The sequence below is a fragment of the Budorcas taxicolor genome, chromosome 23, assembly GCF_023091745.1.
Source record: "Budorcas taxicolor isolate Tak-1 chromosome 23, Takin1.1, whole genome shotgun sequence".
Taxonomy (NCBI): domain Eukaryota; kingdom Metazoa; phylum Chordata; class Mammalia; order Artiodactyla; family Bovidae; genus Budorcas; species Budorcas taxicolor.
Window position 1 is genome coordinate 44773875 of NC_068932.1, and position 27568 is coordinate 44801442.

Consider the following 27568-nt stretch of genomic DNA (forward strand, 5'->3'; position numbering starts at 1 on the left):
CTGTAAAAGGCATTCTGCATAAATTAATAATTTACAAGTACCTGAGCAAGTAAGTATACAGAGCACCATAGCACAGCACAGCACCGACGGCAGTAGCTCAAAGTTCTTTCAAATCATGGTGTTTGAAAAATTAAAAAATTCTAAACGTTGGTACAAAAAAAAAAAAACCTCCAGCTGGAGTTGAGAGATAGTGCAAACTTGTGTCTTCACTGTTGAACAAAGGTGTCGGCTTGCTTCTCACTTAGCATAGGCGATGGGGGCGGGTCTGGGCACTGGATGGGGCTGTTTCGGAGCAGGTCTGGAGGAAGAGAGAGGAGAAAACAAAACTGTGGTCAGAGGCCCTGCCAGCGATTTCTGCCAACCTTTGATGCCTGGGTTGGAGATACCGTTTCCTGTGCTGTGATGGGCTTCCAGGGTCAGATCTCACCTCTGCCCCCCCACCCCACCCCACCCCAGCTCAGGTGCTGGAGACCAGTGGCTCTTGCCAGCAGCAGGGGTGGCAGATTCAGAAAGGACCTTGCTGAGGGCTGCAGCATCTTCAGCTGTTTATGACCCTTTTCAAAGCTGCCCCTCCTGTCCATCCACAAGGTGATTCGAGAAGAATGCCATGAAGCAGAACAGTGCAAGCCACAAAGGTGAATCTCACATGCAACTTTAAATTTTCTAGCACTTGTATGAAAAAAAAAAAAGACTAAATAATTTTAGTCATATTTCATTTAACCCACCATGTCCAGAGAAGCAGTATTTCAGTAAGTCAACATAGAGAATGACTGAGATAGTGGACATGTTGGGGGTACTGACTGCATAACCCAGGGTCTATCTGCACTGCCTGTGTATCCTGTCTTCCACCAGCCACAGCGTGCCCAGCAGCGACTGTCCTGAGGTGGCTGCAGAGGATGGGGAGTGAAGCTGGGCACGTGGGATCCCTCAGAGATGAACAGACAGAGTGTTATCCTTCTAGGTGGAGACAGAACCAGCTCGCATTGGTGTCATCAACTGGCAGAGGTAAGACAGGCAGCTGCCTGAGATCATTTAAGAGAGGGCCTTCCCCAGAGGATCTAAATACATATTTCTGCAAAGAAGTCGCTCAGTCGTGTCCGACTCTTTGCGACCCCATGGACTGTAGCCCACCAGGCTCCTCCGTCCATGGGATTTTCCAGGCAAGAGGACTGGAGTGGGTTGCCATTTCCTTCTCCAGGGGATCTTCCCGACCCAGGGATTGAACCCGGGCCTCCTGCATTGCAGGCAGATGCTTTACCTTCTGAGCCACCAGGGAAGCTCACAGAAGACACACAGGTGGCCAAAAAGCCCACGAAAGATGCTCGACATCACTAATTATCAGAGAAATGCAAATCAAAAGGACCATGAGGTAGCCCACCTCACACCTGTCAGAATGGCGGTCATCGAAAAGTCTAAGCCATCTAGAAGCGGGGGAGGTAGGATGGAGTGGGAGGTGAGAGAGAGGTTTAAGAGGAATGGGACACATGTATACCCATCGGGGCTGATTCATGCTGAGGTATGGCAGAAACGAACACAGCATTGTAAAGCAATTATCCTCCAATTAAAAATCAATAGGTCTGTAAACAATAAGTGCTGGAGAAGGTGTGAAGAAAAGGGAACGCTCCTACACTGTGAGTGGGAATGTGAACTAGGGCAGCCCCTGTAGAACCCAGTATGACAGTCCCTCAGAAAACTGAAGGTAGGATTACCATGTGACCCAGAAATCCCACATCTGGAGATAACAGTAATTCAGGAAGATACACGCACCCCAGTGTTCACTGCGGTGCTATTTACAATAGCCAAGAAGCAACCTAAATGTCCATCGACATAGGAACGGATAAAGATATGGTACATATATACAGTGGAATAGTGCTCAGACATAAAGTAAGACAAAGAAAAATATCACTCATATGTGGAATCTAACTTAAAAAATGATATAAATGAACTTATTTACAAAACGATTTGAAAACGAACTTAGGTTTTTCTCAAGGGATGTGTGTGTGTGTGGGGGGGGATAAATTAGGAGCTTGGTATTAACATCACTGTATATAAAACAGACAACCTACTGTAGCAAGGACCTACTGTATATAGCACAGGGAACCTGCCTGAATATTCTGTAATGACCTATACAGGAAAAGAATCCAAAAAAGAATGAATATATATATGTATAACTGAATCACCATGCTGTGTACCTGAAATTAACACCACACTGTACACCAAGTATACTCTAATAAGAGAGACCTGTATGCAGGTCAGGAAGCAGCAGTTAGAACCGGGCATGGAACAACAGACTGGCTCCAAATAGGAAAAGGAGTATGTCAAGGCTGTATATTGTCACCCTGCTTATTTAACTTATATGAAGAGTACATCATGAGAAACGCTGGAATTAAGATTGCCGGGAGAAATATCAATAACCTCAGATATGCAGATGACACCACCCTTATGGCAGAACGTGAAGAGGAACTAAAAAGCCTCTTGATGAAAGTGAAAGAGGAGAGCTAGAGAGTTGGCTTAAAGCTCAACATTCAGAAAACGAAGATCATGGCATCCAGTCCCATCACTTCATGGCAAGTAGATGGGGAAACAGTGGCTGACTTTATTTTTCTGGGCTCCAAAATCACTGCAGACAGTGACTGCAGCCATGAAATTAAAAGACGCTTACTCCTTGGAAGGAAAGTTATGATCAACCTAGACAGCATATTAAAAAGCAGAGACATTACTTTGTCAACAAAGGTCCATCTAGTCAAGGCTATGATTTTTCCAGTAGTCATGTATGGATGTGAGAGTTGGACTATAAAGAAGGCTGAGCGCTGAAGAATTGATGCTTTTAAACTGTGGTGTTGGAGAAGACTCTTGAGATTCTCTTGGACTGCAAGGAGATCTAACCAGTCCATCCTAAAGGAGATCAGTCCTGGGTGTTCACTGGAAGCTGAAACTCCAATACTTTGGCCACCTGATGCGAAGAACTGACACTTGAAAAGACCTTGATGCTGGGAAAGATTGAGGGCAGGAGGAGAAGGGGACGACAGAGGATGGTTGGATGGCATCACTGACTCAATAGACATGAGTTTGGGTAAACTCTGGGAGTTGGTGATGGACAGGGAGGCCTGGCATGCTGCAGTTCATGGGGTCGCAAGGAGTCTGATATGACTGAGCGACTGAACCGAACTGATACTCTAATAAAATTAAAAAAAAAAGAAAACACCACTCCCTCAGGAGAAGAGCAAAAAAAAAAAAGGCCTTTCTATGTGGTATGTATAATTTATATATAATGGAATATTTCTCAGCTATAAAAAGAGAATGAAATATTCTTTGCAGCCACATGGATGGACCCAGAGACTATCACATTAAGTGAAGGAAGTCAGACAGAGAAAGGCGAATATCATATGACCTCTATCCCTTCTGTGTGGCATCCGAGATATGACACGAATGAGCTTACCTACAGAACAGAGGCAGCGACGAAGACGACAGACTTGGGGTTTCCAAAGGGGAGGGAGGAGGGGAAGGACAGAGTGGGAGTTTGGGGTCAGCAGATGCCAACTACCAAGTATAGACTGGATAAACGGCGAGGTCCTCCCGTACAGCGCAGGGAACTGTATCCACTATCCTGTGATAAACGCTAATGGAAAAGAGTAAGAAAAAGAATGTACAGGTATAACTGAATCACTTGGCGGTACGGTAGAAAAGAACACAGCACTGAAAACCAACTAAACTTCAGTAAGATGAAAGAGGGCCTTCCCCACCTTCCTGCCCATGTTTTTTTTTCCTTTGAAAACTAGAAAAATAACTTCAAGATCAGTGTACAAACCACAGTGAAATAATTAGGATGCTCTGCAGTGTTTCTGTATTTGTAGAGCTGGGATTCAAACCACTGTCCCGACCCTCTGACCAGCTTTATCTCTGAGATTTATTACACAGATCTTTCACAGGCCAAACATTTTTCCCCGAGAGCTGGAATAAACTCACGAACGCATGCCTTCCCCTTGGAGATGCTGAATTATTGAACCCAGGGCCTGGCCAGCACCCCTACCTTGCTCACAAAGTGAGCTCTCTGCCAAGGGGGCGCATGTGTTTTGGCTGAGGGTTTAACCCATCTGTGAGCTGGTAAATGTTTAACTACCCGCCATGGCGGGGGAAGTCAGAGGCCCCGGATCTGTGGTGCTTGTCGATTTCCACGGTATAAATAACTCACGCTCCCAACAGGACATGGCTGAGCATGGAAGAGCTGTGTCGTGGCCAGGGTGTGGTGTTCCCATCACATAGAAACGACCGATGTAGGTGACCTCAAGAGAGTGGGTGGCAGTGAAATGTAGTTTAAAAAAAAATGGAAGTTTGGGGCTCTGAGCATTTATTACTTTTGTTTTTAATATAACTGGCATCATTTCCAGTTTACGTAATTTAAAAGAAGGCCCAGGCTTAACACCTAGCTGGCTAAATTCCTGGAAATTTAATAGTTCTTGCAAACCAACGGGAGCTGGCTCCAGCACACCGCTGGGTTAAACCTCCCTGCCCAAGTCAGGATTGGGCCTAGTCCCCTGGGGGAGGGCAGAGTGGATGACCCCCAGCAGCCACTCAGTCCGCAAAGGCGATTCCTTTTGCCGGTTGAGTGGGAAGCTCCCGCTTAACCTTGCCCAGCAGTTTCTTCAGCCTAACTTCTTCCACTCCCCTCCTTTCATCCCTGGCCCTCCAACCTCACCTCGTTTCTCGGGATCCCAGGGACTGAGGAGAAGCTGTCACAGTCCCAGTCATATTTTTGGAGACAGGTGTCCTGCTGTTCCAATATCGCAACTGCTTGGCGGCTGGCTGTGGCCTGGCCCAGAGCATCAGCCACTGCTCTGAAGGATCTGTTCTACTCGATCTTGAGCTGATCTCAGGGGTAGGCTGAGATCACTGCCAAGAGCGACCAATTCTATAGCTCCAAGCTGCTTCAAGATCTGCCCTTGCATCTGTCTTACGCTGCTCCCAGGGGTGGGGAGTGCAGGGCACACAGTCGGCACCACACTCCCGTGTCCTCCAGTGGCTTGAGAAGCGTGGCCCGTGCAGCTGGCGCACATGGTTTCGGGGAGGAAGAGAGGGAAGCGGGTGCGTCACCAACCTGATAGGCGCCAGGCAGAGCACAGACTCCTGCCGTCCCGGGGACCTGGCTGAGGCGCTGGCCAGGCGAGCCGTCTTGCTCAAAGGGTCTGCAGGCAGCGGCTTCTGAGGGGGGCTTGGCTTACGAGTTCCCTGCAATAAACCAGAAGGTGAGGCATGATCACCATCTCTGTGTACTCGGACAAGACACTGACTTCAGAAGCCATGAGAGTCCCCTGGAGAGTGGGCTAGGGAGAGGAGGGCGGTTACATTGCTACACAGCATGAGTTTCACTTCCTTTAAACTTTCTGACTACAGTCCCCTCACCGTACAGGTGTGGTGGTGTGTGTGTGCGTGCGTGTGTGCGCGTGCTGTGTTAAAGATTTATCCACAGCATCATGGCTCAGCCAGTAAAGAATCTGCCTGCAGTGCAAGAGACCCACGTTCGATTTCTGGGTCAGGAAGATCCCTTGGAGAAGGAAATGGCAACCCACTCCAGTATTCTTGCCTAAAAAATCCCATGGACAGAGGAGCCTGGTAGGCTACAGTCCATGGGGTCACAAGAGTCGGACATGACTTAGCGACTAAACCACAAACCACCATCATTTAGTTACAGACACTCAAAGACGAGTCTTTAGATGCCACATTGCTGACCGACCTTGGATGTAGAGTTGCTGGCGTCTCTGGTCCACTGTTACCCAGAGGATGTCAACTTTCCCCTGTGCTTTTCAGGCTTCTTTTCACTTTAGAAAGGCCCAACAGGAGAAGCTGGTGAAAATCTTTTCAAGGAACACACTCGTTTCTTCAGATTTGCCGGAACCCTCTAACAGAACCGGTTCAGTTGTGGGTGAACCAGACAGGGACGGGGCCACCCTCTCCCGCCAACATGGCGTCAGTCATGCTGCTCCCCATAAAATGCACTTCCGTTCTTCTACTGAAATACTTGCTAAGGATTCGTTCAGAGTCACCAACACGCCTGGAAAATGACACCCAGGAGGAAAATCCATGTCCACCAGAGGCCAGTGAGGGAGCCGGCAGTAGAGGGTGGGCAGAGCATGAACTTAGAGTTTCTGCTCTGGGTTTTATGCAAAGACCAACATTCTGGGACTTGTGCAAGTCTCTGGACTTCTCTGAACCTCAGTTTCTCCGGGTGTAAAGTGGGAGAAAACAAAGACCCATCTCATAGCATTGTTATGAGAACTACATCATGCATGGGAAACTCCCAGAATGTGGATAACAATGATTAAAAGGCACCTGTGCTCCTGGGGTTCCTTTCTTGGTTACTGTGACGGGAGGGTTCATTGGAGCCATGGTGGGAAGTCAGGGAGCATTGATAGCACTGTTTTGAGCCCAGGGTGAACCCAGGCATCAAGACAGCACCTGCTCTGGGCCTTGGGGCCTAGAAACACTTGCTCGTGCACAGAAAGTGTGCAGGAAAGGGTGCCAGGAACTCAAGGAAGACAGGACATACTAATAAACAGATGGCCTCACCCCCTGTGATAGCACTCAGTACTCCATACATCCAGGACCACCCAAGATGATTTAAGAACATTTGAGTTGACTTTCTCATGGTACTCATCCCACTGATTACATCTCCATGGCAGTCAGAGCTCAAAGAATGTGACAATATAGTCCTCCTCCCCCATTTAATGTTATCCCCTTATGGCTCAGCTGGTAAAGAATCTGCCTGCAAGGCGGGAGACCTGGGTTCAATCCCTGGGTTGGGAAGATCCCCTGGAGAAGGGCATGGCAACCCACTCCAGTATCCTGGCCTGGAGAATTCCATGGACTGTATAGTCCATGGGATTGCAAAGAGCCGGACACGACTGAGCGGGTTTCACTTTCACTTTGTAAAGCAAAGGAAGCTATAATACCACAGAAGTTTGTCAACCACAGCTGCATGGAAAATATGCCAAGTTGAGACAAGGGACAAAATGGGAGAGGAGGGAGTCACTGAACAGGGACAGACTGTCAAGGGACATTTCCACATGAGTGCTCAGTTAAGGAAACACTAACAGCCTGCAGAATGTAAGAGAGAACACACCCTTCACCTGGGAAACAGACCTACAACAAGCACAAGCGCTGAGGTCACGCTGTCTGCGTATCTGACCAGGCTCCGCGCCGATGCACTCTGAGAGGACACTTGAGTTACGCCACCTCTCCACGTTGTACAGAGAAGGTGATGCAAGGGTTAAGTGAGAGACGATCTATTAACCTCTTAGCACAGAGCCTGGCACACAGTGACCAATAAGCTACTATTATTGAAGGAGTGAATGGAACCACTTAAAAGCACCCTAATCGTACTGGGATTGCCACGCACACACACAACTATATATGAAATAAATAACAGATGAACTACTGTAGAGCGCAGGGGACCCAGAGCTCTGTGGAGATCTAAATGGAAAGGAAATTGAAAAAAGACTGGATATACGTATATGTACAGCTGATTCCCTTTGCTGCACAGCAGAAACGGACACAGCATTGCAAAGCGACTATACTCCAAGAAAAAGAAATTAATAAAAGCGTCATAAGCCTCCCAACAGACTCACTCTGGGTGATAAACCATGGCACTAAATCAAGTTCCGTTTCCTGTAAGATGGCAGAAAACTATGAGTGAGATATTAGTGGGCACCGTAAAAATGGAATGCATGCACCCATAAACTTGAAAGACTTTGAAGATTAAATAATTCATGACCAAATGATGACTAGTTTTGCCACTAAATATGAATAAGTATCTAGTCTTGCTAGTAAAGATAACGTCAGGTTTTTACTGCAAGGCTGGAGAGAATGTGAGATGTATGTTACAATGTATCACAATATATTTGGATTTATCATGGAAGCCTAGGAGGTAATTAGGTGGGCCATTCATTCTGGTTTGCCTGGGACATGCCCAATTTATGGTACTGTTGAATTTATTAATCACAGTCTCTCTAATGTGTCCTGGTTTCAGTTCAGTTCAGTCGCTCAGTTCAGTTCAGTTCAGTTCGTGTCCGACTCTTTGTTACCCCATGAATCACAGTATGCCAGGCCTCCCTGCCCATCACCGACTCCTGGAGTTCACTCAAACTCATGTCTATCGAGTCGGTGATGCCATCCAGCCATCTCATCCTCTGTTGTCCCCTTCTCCTCCTGCCCCCAATCCCTCCCAGCATCAGGGTCTTTTCCAATGAGTCACCTCTTTGCATGAGGTGGCCAAAGTATTGGAGTTTCAGCCTTAGCATCAGTCCTTCTAAAGAACACCCAGGACTTGTCTCCTTTAGGATGGACTGGTTGGATCTCCTTGCAGTCCAAGGGACTCTCAAGAGTCTTCTCCAACACCACAGTTCAAAAGCATCAATTCTTCGGCGCTCAGCTTTCTTCACAGTCCTACTCTCACATCCATACGTGACCACTGGAAAAACCGTAGCCTTGACTAGACGGACCTTTGTTGGCAAAGTAATGTCTCTGCTTTCTAATATGCTATCTAGGTTGGTCATAACTTTCCAAGGAGTAAGCGTCTTTTAATTTCATGGCTGCAATCACCATCTGCAGTGATTTTAGAGCCCCCCAAAATAAAGTCTGACACTGTTTCCATTGTTTCCTGGTTTAGAGGACAAATTATACAGTCACTGTTGTGATAAAAGCCCAAAGAGTTGAAATGTTGATTGAAAGTTCTGATTCAAACCTGGGCTCAGCAGAAATACCAATCTGCTTCCCTCCTGCCACACCCAGGACAGGTTTCTATGGAAACATGAAACAGGTAGCCACCTAGGTAAGATGCCAGATTCCCACCAGGCCCAACTGGGACAAACTGGCTTCATGGAACAGTAGTTAGTCAAGGATGAGGGGTCCTCGCTTCTCACGGATCAGACCTGGAGCCCAAATCATCTGGGCAGAAGCCCCTGCCGCCCTTGCTCTGACCTTGGAGAGAGGGGCGCAGCTTCCGCACTCCCTCTGAGGCATCATTTTTCAGGCTGCCTTTGCAAAACCTGGACCTGGGCTTTCCCGAGGAAGTCCAATCCAACCTGGCCACAAAGGGCCGTCAGGACGGAGCAGAGGAATGACTCCAGGCCTCAGTGAACATAAACTCCACACTCAACAGACATTTCTTTAGACTGACTTTCATTTTTAAAAAGGAAACAAGTTCAGATGCCCCTTTCTCTTTAACCCCTAGGTACCGGAGAAAAACCATGATCGGTTATTAAATAGAGTGGTCTCGGGCTTCCCTGGTGGCTCAGTGGTAAAGAATCCACCCGCCAATGCGGGAGACTTGGGTTCGATCCCTGGTCTGGGAAGATCCCGCGTGCCACGGAGCAGCTGGGTCCGCGCACCAAAAACTACTGAGTCTGTGCTCTAGAGTCCGGGAGCTGCAACTACTGTGCCCTAGTGCACAACTGCTGAAGCCCACTCACCCTGGAGCCCGTGTTTCACAACGGGAGAGGTCACGACGATGAGAAGCCCACACCCCACAGCTAGAGAGGAGCCCCCTCGCTTGCTGCAACTAGAGCAAAGCTCACAAAGCAGCAAAGGCCCAGTGCAACCCAAAATAAATAAATAAAATTACCAAAAAAATAGTGTTCTCATTTCTCCATTTTCTGCTCATGTCTTAGCAATAGTCACATATTTCAAATAATTTTTAGAGGGATGAGAATAAATTTTTAGATCCAAATATAGCCCTTTGCCTTGACCATCATAGAGAATTCTCAACTGTTATCTCCGTCTGCATGATCAGCAAGAGGAAGTGCATCCTGCTTCTCCAGAGGGGATCCCCCCAGGAAGACCGGATGTTATCGCAGGAAAATGCCAGAGATGCCACAGAGGTCCCAGTGAGCTTGTGCAGGGCTGAGCTGGGGCTAGAGCAGCATGGATCCTGCTCACCATCTGGCGCATCCCTGGCCCTGCAGGAATGGATGCTTCCTGATAACAACAGGGATAACTGGTTCCCGGGGAAATGCCTTGACTTCTTTTTTACTCTTTATTCGGAAGAGGCAGGCGTCCTTGTAAGAACATGTTTGCACCTAGCTGGAAGAGGTCCTTACTTCTTTCCTTCTAAAACCACCTGAAGACAGTAAAGAAAATGCACTTTCTTTTTTCCACTTCTGGGAGAGCTGAATATTTGAGAAAAGGATGCAAAGTGTGCCGCAGGCTGGGCTGGGAAGAGCCCATGAAAGGGAGAACCTGGAAGAGCACCCACCCTGCCTGCCAAGGATGAGACACGGAGTGAGCAATTGACACGCGGGTCAGGGCTGAAGGCACAGCAGACAAGCTCAGCCATCTGTGCACGCGCAGAGCAGGGGAGGGTCCTGCCGGGGTCTCTGCTGGAGCAGAGGAGGCCAAACCACCACCATCCCTCAAAGCCTGCAGTACGCGTGGTGCCCTAGGAGGTGGGCAATGTAAGAGCTGGTCCTGAGCTCTAACCTGGCCCTTCCCCCAACTGGCCTGCAACTGGTCCTTCCTCCCAGGAAGCCCTCCTTTCCTTTAAAGAGGAATTCAGACACACTAATCAAAACTACTGAAAGAAGGAAGGAAGGAACCACAATAAACAAAGGGCCAGCGAAGAACCCGCTGGCAAAAATGCGTATGTGTGTAAAGAAACAAAAAAAGGAGCTGGCAAAAGTTAGGAGAAACAGGGAAGGGAAAACTAAAGCAACAACGCAAACCAAGGACCTGGATGCACTAAACACAGTCAAGGCTACCGGGGTCCAGCCGAGGCAAAGGAGGAAAAGGTCAAGGGTAAAGGACAAAGAATGGCAGCAAAGTGATCTGAGCAAATAGTACAGAGAGAAAAGATACTCACCATTAACGCACAAAAACTTTTCTGAAAGAGTCAAGTCCTGGAAAGTGTACACTGTTTCCCTGGGGAAGTGCATGAGACTCATCACAGTGACAGACTTTATTCGGCTGGGCGCCAAAATCACTGCAGATGGTGACTTCAGCCATGAAATTAAAAGAAAAGTTCCTTGGAAGAAAAGCTATGATGGACCTAGACAGCATATTAAAAAGTAGAGACATTACTTTGCCAACAAATGCCCATATAGTCAAAGCTATGGTTTTTCCAGTAGTCATGTATGTGAGAATTGGACCATCAAGAAGTCTGAGTGCTGAAGAATTGATGCTTTTGAACTGTAGTGTTAGAGAAGACCCTTGAGAGACCCTTGGACAGCAAGGAGACCAAACCAGTCCATCCTAAAGGAGATCAACCCTGAATATTCATTGGAAGGACTGGTGCTGAAGCTGAAGCTCCAATACTGTGGCCACCTGATGCGAAGAGCTGACTCGTTGGAAAAGGCTGATGCTGGGAAAGCTTGAGGGCAGGAGGAGAAGAGGGCGATAGAGGGTGAGATGGTTGGATGGCATCACTGATTCAGTGGACATGAGTTTGAACAAACTCCAGGAGATAGTAAAGGACAAGGAAGCCTGGCGTGCTGCAGTCCATAGGGTAACAAAGAGTCAGGCATGACTGAGCAACTGAACAATAACAACAACAACATCAGAAATAAGATACAACTCTTTAAAGCTACTGGACTTTCAAGGATACAGAATCATGTCCCTCACGAGGAAAAAAAGATAAGCCAGCTTCTGATTTCTTCAGAGCAGATAGAGGAAGCATGCATAGAAGAGTTTCAAGGAAGGAAAGTGTGATCCATTAATTTTATGCCTAAAACATCATTGAAGAAGTAAAGCAACACCCAGATGTCTTTGAACATGCAAAAATTCAGAGAAAATGTGTTCTGAGTTCTTCTAGAAGAAATTCTGAAAGTCCAACAGAACGGACTTCAGCCAGACAGGAAAAGGATGGCTCAGTGGCAAAAAGATTGAGTGCTAAATCACTTCAGTGTAGACCTCAGGTTAACAAAATTGTGGGAATTATGCCTACAGAACAGAAAGTAGATGTTACACGCTGTAATACAGACAGTTCTGTAAGATAGACATTACAGAACTAACCAAAGTTATGAGGTGGATCATCCGTTTCTAGATGCACGATGGGCTGGGTTATTTTGACCTATCTTCTCTCTAAAATTGTTGGATAGAATATATTTAATTTTTTTTTCTTAAAAGTATCAAGAGCTACAAGATAGTCAGATGTTATCAGGCCAGCATCTAAGCGAAAGGAGAAGCCCAAAGGGCTAAGTAGTACACTGGAGCTATAGGTATTTGCCCAGTTAGGGAAACCTGGGGTTTGGTTCTGATCCCCTTTTAAGGTGAGGGATGCAGGGGTTAAAGGTCAGCACCCATCCCAGTTCTCTTTCTGATCTCTCCTTGATTAAACTGGGCTCTGGAGAAGACTATACCTCAGGGTAAGAATCTTCCAGAAATCAACACTTATCACTGTCCATCCCTAGCAGACTGCAGGGACAGTTCCCTTGGTGCTCGGCAGACCGACCTGTAACCAACCACAAACTGCCCTTTTGGACCAGAAGCTGACGTCACATCGTGCATCACCTGGGTGGCTCAGTAAGCCCTGAGTCATTTCACTGGGCCTCAAGCGGGTGCTGCCCTGGCCACCTGACAGACACAAATTCACCCTCTCTGAGGGGAACAGCCTTCGTCCTAGACCTGCAAGAGCTCCCAGAGAACTTTCCAGTGAAGTAAGCTCACAGGAAATGACCAGGAAGCAGGGAATCATGAGAAAGAGAGAGAGGGAAGGATAAAACCTCAGCAGTAACACACCCAAAGATTTTGGATTTTGAAATTATTGGAGCAAACATTCTTATTATGAAAAATAAAAGACAAGCCTCATAGCTGAGTAAGAACCAAAGAGAACATCCAGAAACAAAAAGAAAAACACAGATAAGTACATATTTTGTTACGCTTATTTTTTGATACCATTTATATAAACTGAAAAACAAATACTAATCATATATATTATTCATGGATACCTACTTACATAAAAATATATGAACAGTACTGGAGGAGGGCATGGCAACCCACTCCAGTTATTCTTGTCTGGTGAATCCCATGGACAGAAGGGCCTGGTGGGCTGCAGTCCATGGAGTCCCAAAGAGTCAGACATGACTGAAGTGACTTAGCATGCACATACACATAGAAAATCAACACCAAACGTAGGCCAGAGCTTGTATCTGGAGCGGGCTGAAGCAGTCTATACTATTTAATTTTTCCTTTTCTAATAAAGAAATATATGGATATATCTGAAAGTTAAATAGTTGTATACCTAGAGAAACAGGTAACAATGGTTATTTCTATGTAGTATAAATATGGGTGAATTTTGGATCATTTTTACATTTATATATTTGCTTGACCCTCACTTTTATGAAAGACCTACATTAGTACCTGTTTTCACTAACCGACAGAAATCTGAAGAGGATCTTTGCTTTCACGCACAAGAAGGCAAATAGTCAGCTTTCAGCATTGTGGGGGCAACAGCTATTGAGCAGAGGGGGTGGCACCACCAAGCTCCTGCCCCAGGAATGACACTCAGCATGCCCGCCAGAGCTCTGAACCCTGTTGGTGAGCATCTGTGCTTTATCTGATTTGCATCCCTTAACAAGCTGTGTCCTAGGGTAATCGCTTCTTTACTTTATGCCATTTTGGCTTATGAAAGGTTTCATAGAAACACTCTGCTTTTAGACAGTAGGAAAATCTATTTAAAATATTAGCAACAGCAGAATAAATTTCAATATTTGGGCCAAAGGAGAAAACAAAAGAGAAAACATAGACTCTTTTAAAATTATAAACATGGTAAACACAAAAATGAGAACAGGCACAGATAAAGCAGTGTTTGGGTAACTTCTAGATTTACATGCTATGTAATCAAATATGAATATAAGTGAAATAATAACCTAAGAAGTTAGAGAAAAGCTAAGTACAAAAGAAGAATGGAAGTGATAAAGATAAGAGCAGAATAAAAAGTAGAATAAAAGTTACTATCATTTAGCAGAGACATTACAGATATCCTAATAAAGTTATATGTTTTCATTTAATTATCACTAAGTCCAATGAGAGAGATATTATCTCGAATTTGTAGAGGGGAGATGAAAGTAATGTTTCTGTGGTCTAATGGCAGTAAAAGGAAAATTATATATAAAATCTAGGGCTGGTTCTCTGAGAGTGGTGGAGGGGAATGTGAGAGCTGGACCATAAAGAAGGTTGAGCACCAAAGAATTGATGCTTTCAACTTGTTGTGCTGGAGGAGACTCTTGAGAGTCCCCCTGACAGCAGGGAGATCAAAGCAGTTAATCCTAAAGGAAATCAACCCTGAATGTTCCTTGGAAGAACTGATGCTGAAGCTCTAATACTTTGGCTACCTGATGTGAAGACCTGACTTACTGGAAAAGAACCTGATGCTGGGAAATATTGAAGGCAGGAGGAGAAGGGGGTGGCAGAGGATGAGATGGTTGGATGGCATGACCAACTCAATGGACATGGGTTTGAGCAAACTCTGGGAGATGGTGAAGGACAGGAAAGCCTGGTTTGCTGCAGTCCATGGGGTCGCAAAGAGTCGGACAAGACTTAGAGACTAAACAGCAACGAAGAATGGAGGAGGAGCCAGATAAATCTAGTATAGAAAAGATAAGCCAATAAAGGGCAGATAAATACACAAACACAATGAACAGTGCTAAGGATTAGTCAGGAGGTTATCTAGAAAAATAAAGCTGGATTCCTACTTCATTTTATACACTAGCAGATGGATCAAATACTTAAATGTGAAAAAAAGATCATGAAGCTACTTGAAATAGAAAAACACGTTTGTAATCATTGGGTAGATAAACCTTTTTAACAAAAAGTGGCAAAAAAAGGTGACAAAGCAGTTTACGAAAAAGGGAAAAAACAAATGGATTTTAAACCTGTTAAAGGGTCCCCCATCTCATACATAGGAAGAAAGACATGTAGTTTTTGTTTCAACCTATCATATTGGCAAAGATAAGAAACATCTCTGCACGCCCTGCATTAATGAAGACTTGGGGAACAGAAATAGGGATGCATCATTTAGAGGCATTTCTGCCTCATCTACCAAGTTTCTAAATGCATATGGCCTTTGATCAGCAATTATCTATCAAGTTTCTAATGCATGTGGCCTTTGATCTGCAATTGTGCTCCCCGAAATTTGTCCCACATCCATTGTCAAACATGGGCTCAAGGTGACTGGGCAAGAATATGCCTGTTCGAAGTATCAAATGATGAAACCACCCATGTGGCCATCAGTAAAGGACAGGTTAAAAACTTACAGTGCGGTCCTACCAGGAAATACTACACAGCCAGTGAAAAGGATTCGGTCGATCTGGAATAACCAAAGTGGGAAGAAGCACCAGGTGTGCTGCCATTTCATTTCAAGATTAGGATCCAAGGTTTGAAATAAGAGCGATAGCAAGGTGATGGTTGCTGAAGATGGGGGATGGGTAGAGAGGCTTCACTGTACCTTTTAATTTCAAGTGTTTGAAAATTTCCAACTTTTCCATAACCTCTCACTCTGCAGAGAGAGACAGGTGGAAGAGACTTTTCACTGTATTCTAAATTACATTTTACAAAAACCTAGTGTTAATGACTGCTTTTGGGAAGTGAGCCTGGTGATAGAGGTGGGAGGGGGATTACTTTCCAAATAACCCTTTACAACTGTTGGAATTTTTAGCTACAGGCATCCATTGCCATTACAATATAAAGGCAGTGCCAGGCATCCATTTTTTTTTCATGTACAATTTGGGTGTTTACAGTAATAGAAGTGAGTAGAAAACAAACACTCCTTTGAATACTGTAATCACTTGAATGGCTTCCCTCTGAAGTCATTTCTCTCCAGGGAGATGAAGGTGCTTCCACCTTCATCAGATGTGTTTGTCTTGTGAGTATTAGTGCGTGATGTGCTGTGCTGAGTCACTCAGTCATGCCTGACTCTTTGCAGCCCCACGGACTGCAGCCCACCAGGCTCCTCTGTCCACGGGATTCTCCAGGCAAGAACGCTGGAGTGGGTTGCCATTTCCTCCTCCAGGGGACCTTTCCGCCCCAGGGCTCAAACCCATGTCTCTTGCATCTCCTGCCCTGATCGGCGATTCTTTTCCACTAGTGCCACCTGGGAAGCCTCAGTAGATGATATGAAACCCCAAATATTTTAGCTGAAATTCCTGGAAGTTACTGGGTAGGCAGAAGCGAGCAGGAGTCCCAAACCTTGGTAGCTACGATTTAAGAGTCTTTTGCTCTAGCTGGGCAGTAGCTCTACTTTGGATTAACCGGATGAAGTGCCTAAGATCTTTACTCACCTATAGCTCACTGGTCGGGTGGGCCCCGAGGGAGTGTGCGATCCCATGACAAGGCTTACTATTTACTACTGAGAATTCACCTAGTTCAGTGTGCTTCCTACACGTCTACTGTGTTCACGGTGTGCGCAAGGGCTCAGGTGTGCCTTGAAAGGAATAACAGTCTCCTGCTGCCAGCTATGGGGTCACACGGAGTCGGACATGACTGAAACGACTTAGCAGCAGCAGCAGCAGCCTTCTGAAATGGAGCAGGCCAGGTGCCCAGGTAACTCCGGACTGAGGCAGCGGGTGAGTGAGGAGACCCCTGGGAGGACTGCAGGAAGGCTCGGGAGGAGGGGGGTCTTGGGTGGACATCTGGGTAAAAGGATGAAATCTGAGAAGCAGAGAGAAGACACAGAGGACCCTCCCCAGCTTTAGGCTTGCATAATACAGGTTTTTATAACGATCAGTTTTCTCGTATTTCACCTCCCTTCCTTGGGAGTATATCCTGACGCATAGATTTCCTTTTCTCAGTATGTACTGGCATTTCTGACAAGCAAGGGTCTAGATCATCAGGCTTGCAACCTCTGTGAGGGCTGGTTTAAGTATCAGATGCCCACACAGATCAGAATGGTGCAAGTCCTCATTCAAATAAATTCAGATGTGAATTCGTTCTGTGGCAGACAACTCTGCAAGTTTGGGCTCAACCTCAGAGGGACTGGCCAGGACCTCATGGCTCTGAAATCATGGTCTAAATTAGCTTTGCTCCCATTTGTATCCTTTATGAGTGAATAGTTATTGCTTATAAGTAACAGCCCATGTTAATTGTTCATCACTCTTTGTGTGGGTTGGGGGAGGGAGGGCTCTTTGGAATAGCTGTCCCCATTTCCCTCTGACACTACTTACATCGAGTCTGATTGCTCTACCATCTTAGAAGAGATGTACAATATCGGGCAGGCTTGTTTTACAAAATACAGTGCATTGTATGTTCTACAGACACAGATAAGGGGTGGAGGAGAAATGTCAGAAACACTGAACTGAAAATCTCACCTCTACAAACAATGCATGCAGGATTTTTCACATGGAATCTAGAGAGACGGTACTGATGAACCTATCTGCAGGGCAGGAATGGAGGGCAGACATAGAGAACAGGCTTATGGAAACGGGTGGTCGGGGGGAGGAAAGAGAGGGTGAGGCGAATGGAGAGGGTGGCACGGAAGCATCTACACTGCCATATGTCAAGTAGATGGCCAGTGGGAACCTGCCACATGACTCAGAGAACTCAATCCGGGGCTCTGCGACCACCTAGAAGGGTGGGAAAGGGTGGGAGGGGGGAGCGAGGTTCAAGAGGGAGGGGACGTATGTACACCTCTGGCTGATTCACGTTGCTGTATGGCAGAAATGAAACCAATGTTGTAAAGCAATTATCCTTCAATTAAAAATACATTAGAAAAAAGATGCCATGAGTATCTGGAATGCAACACAACTGCTGCTATGTTTCTGACCAAGGGCTGGTTCTAAGACCAGTCAAGACAAATGGCTGGAGCATGATACTGTCATAAGCAAAAGTGGAGAGAAATGCAAGCCTCTCCTGTTACTGTATGAGGCTTTGCAGGATGCGAGGTTCCCCCATCCTACCCCATCACAAAAATGGGGAAAACGGTTTAAAGATCGCCGAGGCAGCCGGTGATCTAAGACTTGCTCGCCATCACTGTCTTCCTGCCGTTTCTTCCTTCTGCCCCCTCTGTACCCACCTGCTTGTGCAGCCATGTTAAGTCTGCAGCCCTGATCTCCGCCTCTGGGGGTCTTGCTATTTGGCCTCATGTTGCCGTGAACTTCCCTGATGGCTCAGAGGGTAAAGCGTCTGTCTGCAATGCAGGAGCCCTGGCTTCGATAGCTGGGTCAGGAAGATCCCCCCTGGAGAAGGAAATGGCAACCCATTCCAGTACTCTTGCCTGGAAAATCCCATGGATGGGTGAGCCTGGTAGGCTACAGTCCATGGGGCCGTGAAGAGTCGGACACAACTGAGCGACTTCACTTTCACTTTGCCGCGTTCCCTCCTCTGCCGTGTTCCCTCCTCTGTGAAATGGGGTATTGGTGGTGTCTGCCTCCTAGACCCCTCCAGGTGGTTAGAAATGCCTGCAAAGCACTTAGCCTGGGGCCACTAGCCACATAACTGGCACTCAACACATGCTTGCTGTTTCTTAACAACTCAAAACACAACCGAGACGCTCCTTATCCTAAAACACTTAGGGTAATAACTCAAACAGGCATACACACACATACAACTATAGACCATTCGGTTATAAGACTAAGAATAGGAATTAATCCTGCCTTTGCTGGAATTTCTGCAGCACAGAAACGTGCCAGAAACAGGGTTGGCAGATATTCTCATAAGCCCATCTGCTGTCTCAAGAAAGGACCTGAATTCAGCAAAAATCAATCTAAGAGATAGGTCCAGTTGCTTTTCTTCTTTTTTCCTATTGTTCTGGTAAAGAAGCTAATCTAACTGGAAAAACAACTTTAGCCAGTCAGGTCAGTAGCATTACTCACTGATAAGATTCTACGGAGGAAAACCACTTCCTAACTTTTCCCAGGAAATGAAGGGCTTAAAAAAATAAAACAATCCAAGTAGGGTCACACATCAGCATGTACAGTTCAAATGCTGTTTTATGGAGCAAACCTTAAAAAAGTTACAGATAAGTGCTAAGTGATGCTTTCATGAGGTTTTTACTCGTTTGAAGGATGGCCCGTCTATGGATTGAAGGTGCCACTTATACTCCCAGTAGAATCATGGCACACTGCAGTCTGACAGCAGAAAATTGCATTTCGATCTACTTAGCACAGACTTCTCTAGATATAATTCTGTGAGTGGAGAAATCTATTTCTTAGATGTGACATTGAACGTGCTCTTATTTAAACTCTGGATGAGTGAATTAAGCCTATTAGTCATAATTAAGTGCATAAAGGATTTCAGTTTGCTACATCCTAGAAATCTAATGAAACTCCAGAGATTGCCCCCCAAACCTGTTCCTTGTCTCAGCGGGGAACGCATTTGGGCGCACGGGGGGTTTGGCAGGTCAGACAATCGCCCAAGTGTCGCACACCCCCTAGTCTCTCGAACCACACCTGTTTTTTTAAATCCATCTTTAGTGACTTGAGACCCTCTCTTGGGTGATGGTACCACACTCCACCCATGCCCAGAGCTCTCTCAGGGTCCCTGGGTGCCGTCTGTGTCAGGGGGCTGTGCCCACTGCCTCCCCCCCGGGCTCCTCCAGGCTGGATCCTCTCCTGGCAGCTCAGGATTGAGCCTGCAGGGAGCCGTCCTCTCCCCCGAACATGTGCCCCTGGTCTAACCGCAGCCTCTCCCTCATCTGCCGACCAACCCGAGACCCACACCAGGCTGCAGTGGTCTGCGCCCTGCGCTGAAGTTTCAGGATGGAAGGGAATTGGCAGGCAGAAAAGGAAAACATAAAACTCCGTGTCAGATGTTACTTCTTCTGGAGTCTCTGGCTTGCCCAGGGCCTCTCAGAGCCCCCTTCCCTCGTGGAAGTCAAGTCAGTTGACTTTACGGATGATGTCTGGGGTCAGGGCAAAGAATCATTTCATGCTACAAAGCACAGCTTGTGAGCTCCCAGACACAGTCTCATTCCCTGCCTGGGTGTCAGAGCTCAAGCTTGCTGCCCGAAGACGCATTTCCAGAATTCTGCTCGGGACACATGCTCGGACACATGCTCCTCTTTAATATGTATTACTTTAACACGATCGTACGGGTGCAAGCTTGTATGTTTTTGAATACTTTTGTAATCCAGAGGAAAAAACCACCTAAAATATCTTAAGATTAACCATCACATCACTGAAGGAGGAAACTGAAGAGGCTCTATTTGAAAGCAGGACTCCATCTTGGGCCGGACTGTGCACTTTGAGCTATATGCCCAGTGTCTATGGAAATGACATACCAACTGGAAAACCAGACCCCAGATGGAAGAGCCCCAGAGCTCATACCTAGACTCTCTGCCCCTAAAAGAATACCGTATTATTTATGTAACCCAATAGAATCATAAAATCTATTATGCTTTTTGGGGTATGACCACAGGTACGACCACAGCCCTATTGATAATTGTCCACAGTTAACTACCTAGGCTTAAGGTATGTGAATCACAGGTTAACTTTGATTGTATCTTTCTTTTCCTTTGTTCAGGCTAGTTTCAGAGAATTTGGGGAGGTGGGTTTGGGCATGAACACTTAGGGTATATAAGGCTTTCACAAAAACTGGTCGGGGTCCTTGGCTAAGAGGAGACTCTGCCTTGGGCCCGCCGGCGTAATAAAAGGCACCGCACTATCTGCATCGTCCTTCTGAGTGAGTTTGTCTCCCGGAACGCGTGGCTACAACATCATCAGCAAGCTGCCCCAAACCCTCTGGGGTCCTCCGGTCGCCACTCCTGGAACCTGCCCTGTTTTTCTTTCCTCCTTTTTCTCTTCCAGAGTCTGAGATGAACTCTCTATGCAGTGCTGTCCCTGGGCCCTCTGCAGTGGTCCGTGAGCTGGCAGTGGGCTGGTTTGTCTGACCTCCTCACTGACGTGCCTGTTCTTGGTGACTTGTGAGCATAACATGCCAGGCAGAGCGGGGCCAGGACTGTGCCAGGCAAAACAACGGTATTCTACCAGGCTCCCTGCCTGTGTGCAGTTGCATGTGACCACACACCCCTGTGTGTGCCTTCTTTTTTTTTTTCCATCATTTTTCTAGCCTTTTCTCAAGCCCACACTGTGCCTTTCATGCTCAGGCTATGTTTCAGGAGAACTCAGGAGCAGTCAGCTAAAAGCCAGATGAATATACTGAATGCTTTTCCTCTCAAAGAGCTGACAGGATGAAAGGGAAATGAAAGTTCGCTTCCTCGATCAAGGCCAAGGAGTTAGCTGAGAAGCTTGAGTTGCAAGGCTCATTTCCCTGAGAAGGAAATGGTAGCCCAGAAAGGCCCATCTGTGGACAAGAGAAGAGAGTTGATTCAACTGTCCTTGATTTTTAAAGATCACACAGAACACTTGATGGCAAGATGGAGCATTTTCTGTAAAGAACTAACTTACCCTTTGGACGTGAGGTCAACCGCTAACGTGGTGTTTATGAAAGTGTTTTCCTTCCGGAAAGTGTAGATGGTAAGCCTGGATGGATGAGGCAGGGCTAGCCACTGAGCGTGTGTCTATCGCATCCTGGGAGACAGGGCACAGGTAATGCTGAGGTACCAAGGGCCAGTGGGTTCGATCTGTGCCGCCAAACAAGAACCACCTCCCAGAGGCGCCGCACCTGCATGGGATTAATGCCGGTCCCCTCGGCGTGATGAGAAAGTGCGAGCCTAATCCAGATCATATGTCTCGGAAAAGCTCCAGACAGACCCCAGCCTGGAGTGAGAAATGTGGATTTTTCAGTTACTAATGTTTAAAGGGTAACATTTCCTTAGTTTCATAAAACAGAATGAAGCCCTTTTTTGAGGCCTGCTTTAAAGGAAATCTTGAAGGCGTCATCACTTCTGTAGGCACTCACTGCTGGTAGGAAAAAAAGACACCAGCAAGTAAAAATATCCTTTCTTATTAGTGAGAGTCCCAGTGTCACATGGTACACAGGTGAGCTACTTACAGGGAGGCAGGAAAAGCCCCAGGACAAGAGAATCCTTGGAGAAGAGGCTGATGGGCTCTGTGAATTACTGAAATTTGTGTATGAAGTATTGTGTATAGGTGCATTCTCAAGGGTTCATAGTTTTCATCAGATTCTCGAAAAAATCCATATGCCCAGAGAAGTTTAGAAAGTACTCATCTCTTCCACTAATGTAAATCCAAGACAAGTTCCCAAAATGAATGTAAAAGTACCATCAACGGGCAACAAAATAAACAAGTTACAGGTGGGTCTTGATTGAAATGGGGAGAAGACTTTGTAAGCACAAAAGGAATAGGAGGATCCACCATGGATTAATAAATACCCAAAACTGGAATTTTTATTAAAAAAAAAAAAAAAACCACCCAGCATAAATAAAACTGAAAGGCAAACTAGGGAGATGTTTACAGTAAATTACTGGAAATGGGTAAGGATTCTTAACCTATTAAAAAAATGAACTCAAACAAAAAAGGAAGAAAAACTCTCAAACAGAGAAAAACAGGCAAAGCGTGGGAATAGACAACTCACAGAACAAATACAGTTAATAGCAGCTGTGTGCTGGAGCTGGCTGCTACCAGCATACGCTGGCTGATTCTCTGCTCTTGATTCAGAGACATCACCTCAATAACCTGAAATTGATCATGGTGGAGTTTTTACAGCAGAGAAATCACCTACAAATCAAGGCTTTTTTTTGGACAGTCAATTTACCAGCACACTCTGTTAATAGATATACAAAAAGCAGTTCAAGTATACCAGCAGTCAAAGAAATTCAGAGAGAAATGAGGTCTGGATGAGATGGAATAAGCACACTTCACCCTATTCCCTATTATGTTGTGATGCAAATCACAACATAAAAGTCTGCAGAGAGTCCATAAAGCAACCGACAGACACTCTGAAAGATGGAGAAAAGTATATGGACTGGCTAGGGATCTCAGAGGGCTTCCCAGGTGGCTCAGTGATAAAGAACCTGCCTGTCAATGCAGGAGACACAGGAGACGCAGGTTTGATCCCTGGGTCTGGAAGATCTCCTGGAGGACGGCATGGCAACCCACTCCAGTACTCTTGCCTGGAGAATCCCATGGACAGAGGAGCCTGGCGGGCTACAGTCCACGGGGTAACAGTCAGACACGACTTAGCGAGTAAACCACAACAGGGACCTCAGAACTCAAGGAACTGCCCAGTAGTGAGTCCTAGGTTTTTTCTGTTTCCTCCTTCTTTATATCTTGGCCTGGGCTCTGGGGGAGGTATCCCCGCCCCCAATCTGAAAATGCAATAGTATCAGACTGAAAAAAAGAAAAGAAAAGAAAAGAAAAAAGGCCTGAGGAGAGCCTGTCTTTAGCTAAAAGAACAGAAGCATGAGCCAGTAAGACATACATTGTGGCCATACCTGACCTAATTCTGCCTCCAGGTGAGACTAGAAAAAAGCCACGCCCTGCTGTCCCCACTGGGTACCACATCCTGGACATGGCCCAGGCCTGTTACCCATCCCTCCCTGCAGCAACAGGCCTCATCTCTTCCCCGGAACAAAGCCTGTGGATGGAACTTCCCAGTGGATTTCTTATCACCACAAAGACCAGAAGGAAGCAGGGCAACACTTTTCACATCTTGAAAGAAGAAAACAGTCAACCCAGAATTCTATATACATGGAAAATATTTTTCAGTAATGAAAGAGAAACAGACATTTTCAGGGGAAGGAAAACTAAGAGAATTTTTCACCAGCAGACCTGCTTAAACGGAATAAAAGAAGTCTTTTCAGATAGAAAGGAAATGATAACAGAAAGAAACCTGGGACGTCAGAAGTGAAGAAGGAACAGGAGGAGGGACGGTATAAGTAGGTGCTGTAAACCATTCTCCTTAAGTTTCAAAAACGATGCTTGGTGGTTAAAAGCAAAAGTGACAACATCTAAAATGGTCTCATTACATAAAGGAATGATACGGATACTGAAGGCATCCGTATCACAGAGGGAGAAGAATAAAGGGACGGGAAAGATGGTGAAGCTTTACCTTCCACTTGAAGTGATAAAATATTGATACTAGTAGACTGCGATACATTATGTACATACAATGTAATCTTTAGGGCAGCAGTTTTCAATTAGGGGTGATTGTGTTTCCTAGGAGACATCTGGCCATGTTTAGAGGGATGATTACAGATGCTACTGCCATCTACAATTGGTAGAAACCAAGATGCTGCTAAACATTCTGTGATACACAGGACAGTCTGATACAACAAAGAGTTATCCAGTCCAAAATGTCAACGATGCTGAGGCTGAGAAACTCTGCCCTAAGGCAGCCAGACAAAAAAGTACAGACAGACATATGTCATAAATACTACAGATGAATCAATAATGGAATAGGGAAAAATGTTCAACAAGCCCACAGGAAGTCAGGAAAGAGGGGCATGATAAAAACTTTAAAACGGTAGCCTTCAATTCCATCAATAATTATATTAAAAGTAAATGGTCTGTACACACCAGTTAAAAGCCCGTGACTGACAGAACGGATGAAAAATACATGCCTCAACTCTATGCTGTTTCTCAGAAACTCATTTCAAGTAAAAAGATGGAAAGACACATTCCTTGCAAACGCCAATCAAAAAAAAAACAAAAACAAAAACTGAGCAAATGTATTAATGTAAAATAAAACAGATTTCAGAACAAAGGCACCAGAACCAAAGAAGGACATTTGTTGCTGTTGTTTAGTTGCTAGGTCATGTCCAACTCTTTAGCGACCCCATGGACTTTAGCTAGCCAGGCTCCTCTGTCCAGGGGATTCTCCAGGCAAGAATACTGGAGTGGGTTGCCAGTTCCTTCTCCAGGGGATCTTCCTAATCCAGGGACTGAACCCAGGTCTCCCGCATCTCCTGCACTGGCAGGTGGATTCTTTACCACTGAGCTACCAGGGAAGCCCCAAATGAAGGACGTTACATGATGATAAAAGGGTCAATTCACCAAAAAGACACAGCAGTGCAGATTGGTTTGTATCACAAACATCAGAGCTTCAAAACACATGAAGTAAAAACTGATGGCTGAAAAGCGACACATTTATAGCTGGAAACTTCAACATCCCTTTCAGTAATCTATAGAACTACTAGATGGAAAAAGCTATTTTATGTATCAAATGGGCAAAGCTTTGAAATATTAATACTTAATACCAGCAAAGTCATGGTGAGACAGATACTCTGTACTAGTATGGGAACATAAGTGCATGTCAGTCTTGAAAAATATTTATATATATTCAGAGGCTTAAAATGGTTACAGCATTTTCTCACCAGTGATTATATCTTTGTACTTTGCATTCGGTTTTTAATTTTGTCTCCACCTCAAGTTTCCTGTCATACAAACAGAATCTGTTACTGCCAACAGCATAAAAATGTGATTGTACACATGAAGCGTGTTATATACTCTTGCAACTGGTGCGCAGAAACTAAATCAGTGGTAAAGATTTTTGTAAATGCTTTTTGAAGGTTAAAAATGGTAAGAAAGTATGCCCATTACCATTCCCATCTCCCACTGAGTCAGCTCTGTGCATCAGGTGGCCAAAATATCAGGTATCTTACTGTATTTATTGTAAATACCTGTTTTATTGGCCAAGCCGAATTATTCACAGGGCCACCTGTCACTCTCCAAAATGTCGCAGTATATAGATCAAGGGTCCCCAGCCTCTGGGATCTAATACCTGATGATCTGAGGTGAAGGTGATATGATAATAATAGAAATACAGTGCACAATAAATGTAATGCCCTTGAGTCACTCGGAAACCGTCCTCCCCACCCCTCAGCCACAGAAAAGCTGTCTTCCATGGAACCAGACTCTGGTGCCAAACAGGTTGGAGGTTATTGGCATAGATGACAAGTTGAATGGGCACCCTCACTATTCTGAATAGAAGAGATAAAAATAGTCCTAAGAGGACATCCCCGGCAGTCTAGTGGTTAAGAAACTGCCTGCGACGCAGGGGACAAAGGTGTGATTCCTGGTCCGAGAAGATTCCGCATGCCTCAGAGCAACCAAGCCTGTGTGTTACAAGCACTGAGCCCACGCCCTAGTGCCCATGCTCTGCAATAAGAAGCCATCACAGCGAGAAGCCCGCACACTGCAGCCAGAGAGAGCCCGCGTGTAGCGCTGAAGACCCCGTACAACCAAAAGCAAACAAAAAATATCCCTCAGAAGAGCTAAACTATACTGCACCACAGCTATGCCCCCAACACTATACTACATGCTTTCCGTGGACGGTCTCATTTACCCATCTCAGGAGCTGAATTAACTCTGTTTTATACAGGCGCTGAGAACTTAAGCAACTTGTCCAAGTTCAGACGCTGGCAAGTAGCAGAGTCCGGATTCCAAGCACCTCCATCAGGCGAAGAGCTGAGGGCATACCTGGGCCTGCCTGAGTGCAGGGTTGGCCGGCAGGGGTCTGGCAGGGACGCAGGGCACACGAGGAGCCTGGTGCAGGGGTGGGAGTCCTCGCTGCGGGGAACTCGGCCGAGAGGCGTCGGGGGCCTTGAGGGGTCTGCTGATGTCCACGTGCTGACACGGTGGCACTCTCCGGGTGTTGTCCTGCGGGGTCAGAGCAGAGAGCCACGGTGTGACCATTACTGGGGATCTCCTGGAGGACACGCAGTGCTAACGCCTCTGCTAAAGCTGCAGGGGGAAGGGGCTGGAGGAAGGGTGAGAAATCAAAGAGTTACAGGAAAGGGAATCTATCATTATTTACGTAAACGTCAGAATTCTAACAGAAGCACCCTTCTCACTTCCAAATCTGAACCCATGGGGATGGACTTTTTTCTTGTTTTAATTTCTTTCTTGAGTGTAGTTGCTTTTCAATGTTGTGTTAGTTTCTACAGCAAGGTGAACCAGCTATACGTATACCTCCCCCCGCCGCCTTTTTAAAAATTTTCCTTCCCATTTAGCTCTGGGATCAATTTCTATTTGAATTTTTAAAAATTGGATTAATTAATTAGCAGGGAGGTGCAAGGCACCTCAGGAAGTGCCAACACGTGTTAAGACACAGACCAGAAATTCAGGAAATTCCAAAGGACTTGTGAAAATGAGATGCAGTTCAATGTACACAAGGCTCAGTGAGAACCAAGGAAGGAGGAGCATCGGGGATTCTGGAAGCCAAGGGTGGAGGTTGGGTCTGGGTCCGTAGAAACTGTGCCCACATGGTGGCCTTGTTTTTAGTGACAGATGAGATTGGACACAGCACGAGCCTCACATACCCTGTCCCTCCCTGCCTCCCTCTTTTATTCCTTTCCTTCTAAAAACAGCTTTACTGGGTTTAATTGACTGTTAGTTGCCGTCAATATTTAAAATGTACATTTGGTAAATTTTGATAGAGGTTCACACCCATGAAACCAAAACAAGCAAAACAATGAACATACCCATCGCCGTCATCAGCTATGTCTCATTTCCACTAGTCCTTTGACTTGTGAAGTCCTTCCCTCTCCTTTTCCCAGCAACTATTGATATAATTTCGGTCATTATAAATTGGTTTGCATTTTCTAGAATTTTATAAAAATGGAATCATTGTTTTTGGTCTGGCTTCTTTCACTTGGCATGATTATTTTGAGATGTATCCAAGATATGGTGTGCATCAATAGTTCATTTTGTCTTATTCTGAACAGCATCCCACTGTGTAAATATAACAAAATGTGTTTACCCTTCTACCTGATTGGTATTTGGGTCAT

The 27568-nt window shown here is 45.8% G+C and overlaps 1 protein-coding gene across 1 annotated transcript in view; it reads right to left on the minus strand.

Annotated features, from left to right (window-relative positions):
• Positions 1-237: 237 nt before the first annotated feature.
• Positions 238-27568, minus strand: part of ADAM12 (ADAM metallopeptidase domain 12) — a 336316-nt gene continuing 308985 nt past the window's right edge. Inside the window, exons 21-23 of the mRNA XM_052660834.1 lie at positions 26259-26438; positions 5096-5226; positions 238-298 (exon numbers count right to left, since the gene is read on the minus strand). Of these exons, the coding sequence (XP_052516794.1) occupies positions 238-298; positions 5096-5226; positions 26259-26438 (372 nt within the window). The remainder of the gene's footprint in view (positions 299-5095; positions 5227-26258; positions 26439-27568) is intronic.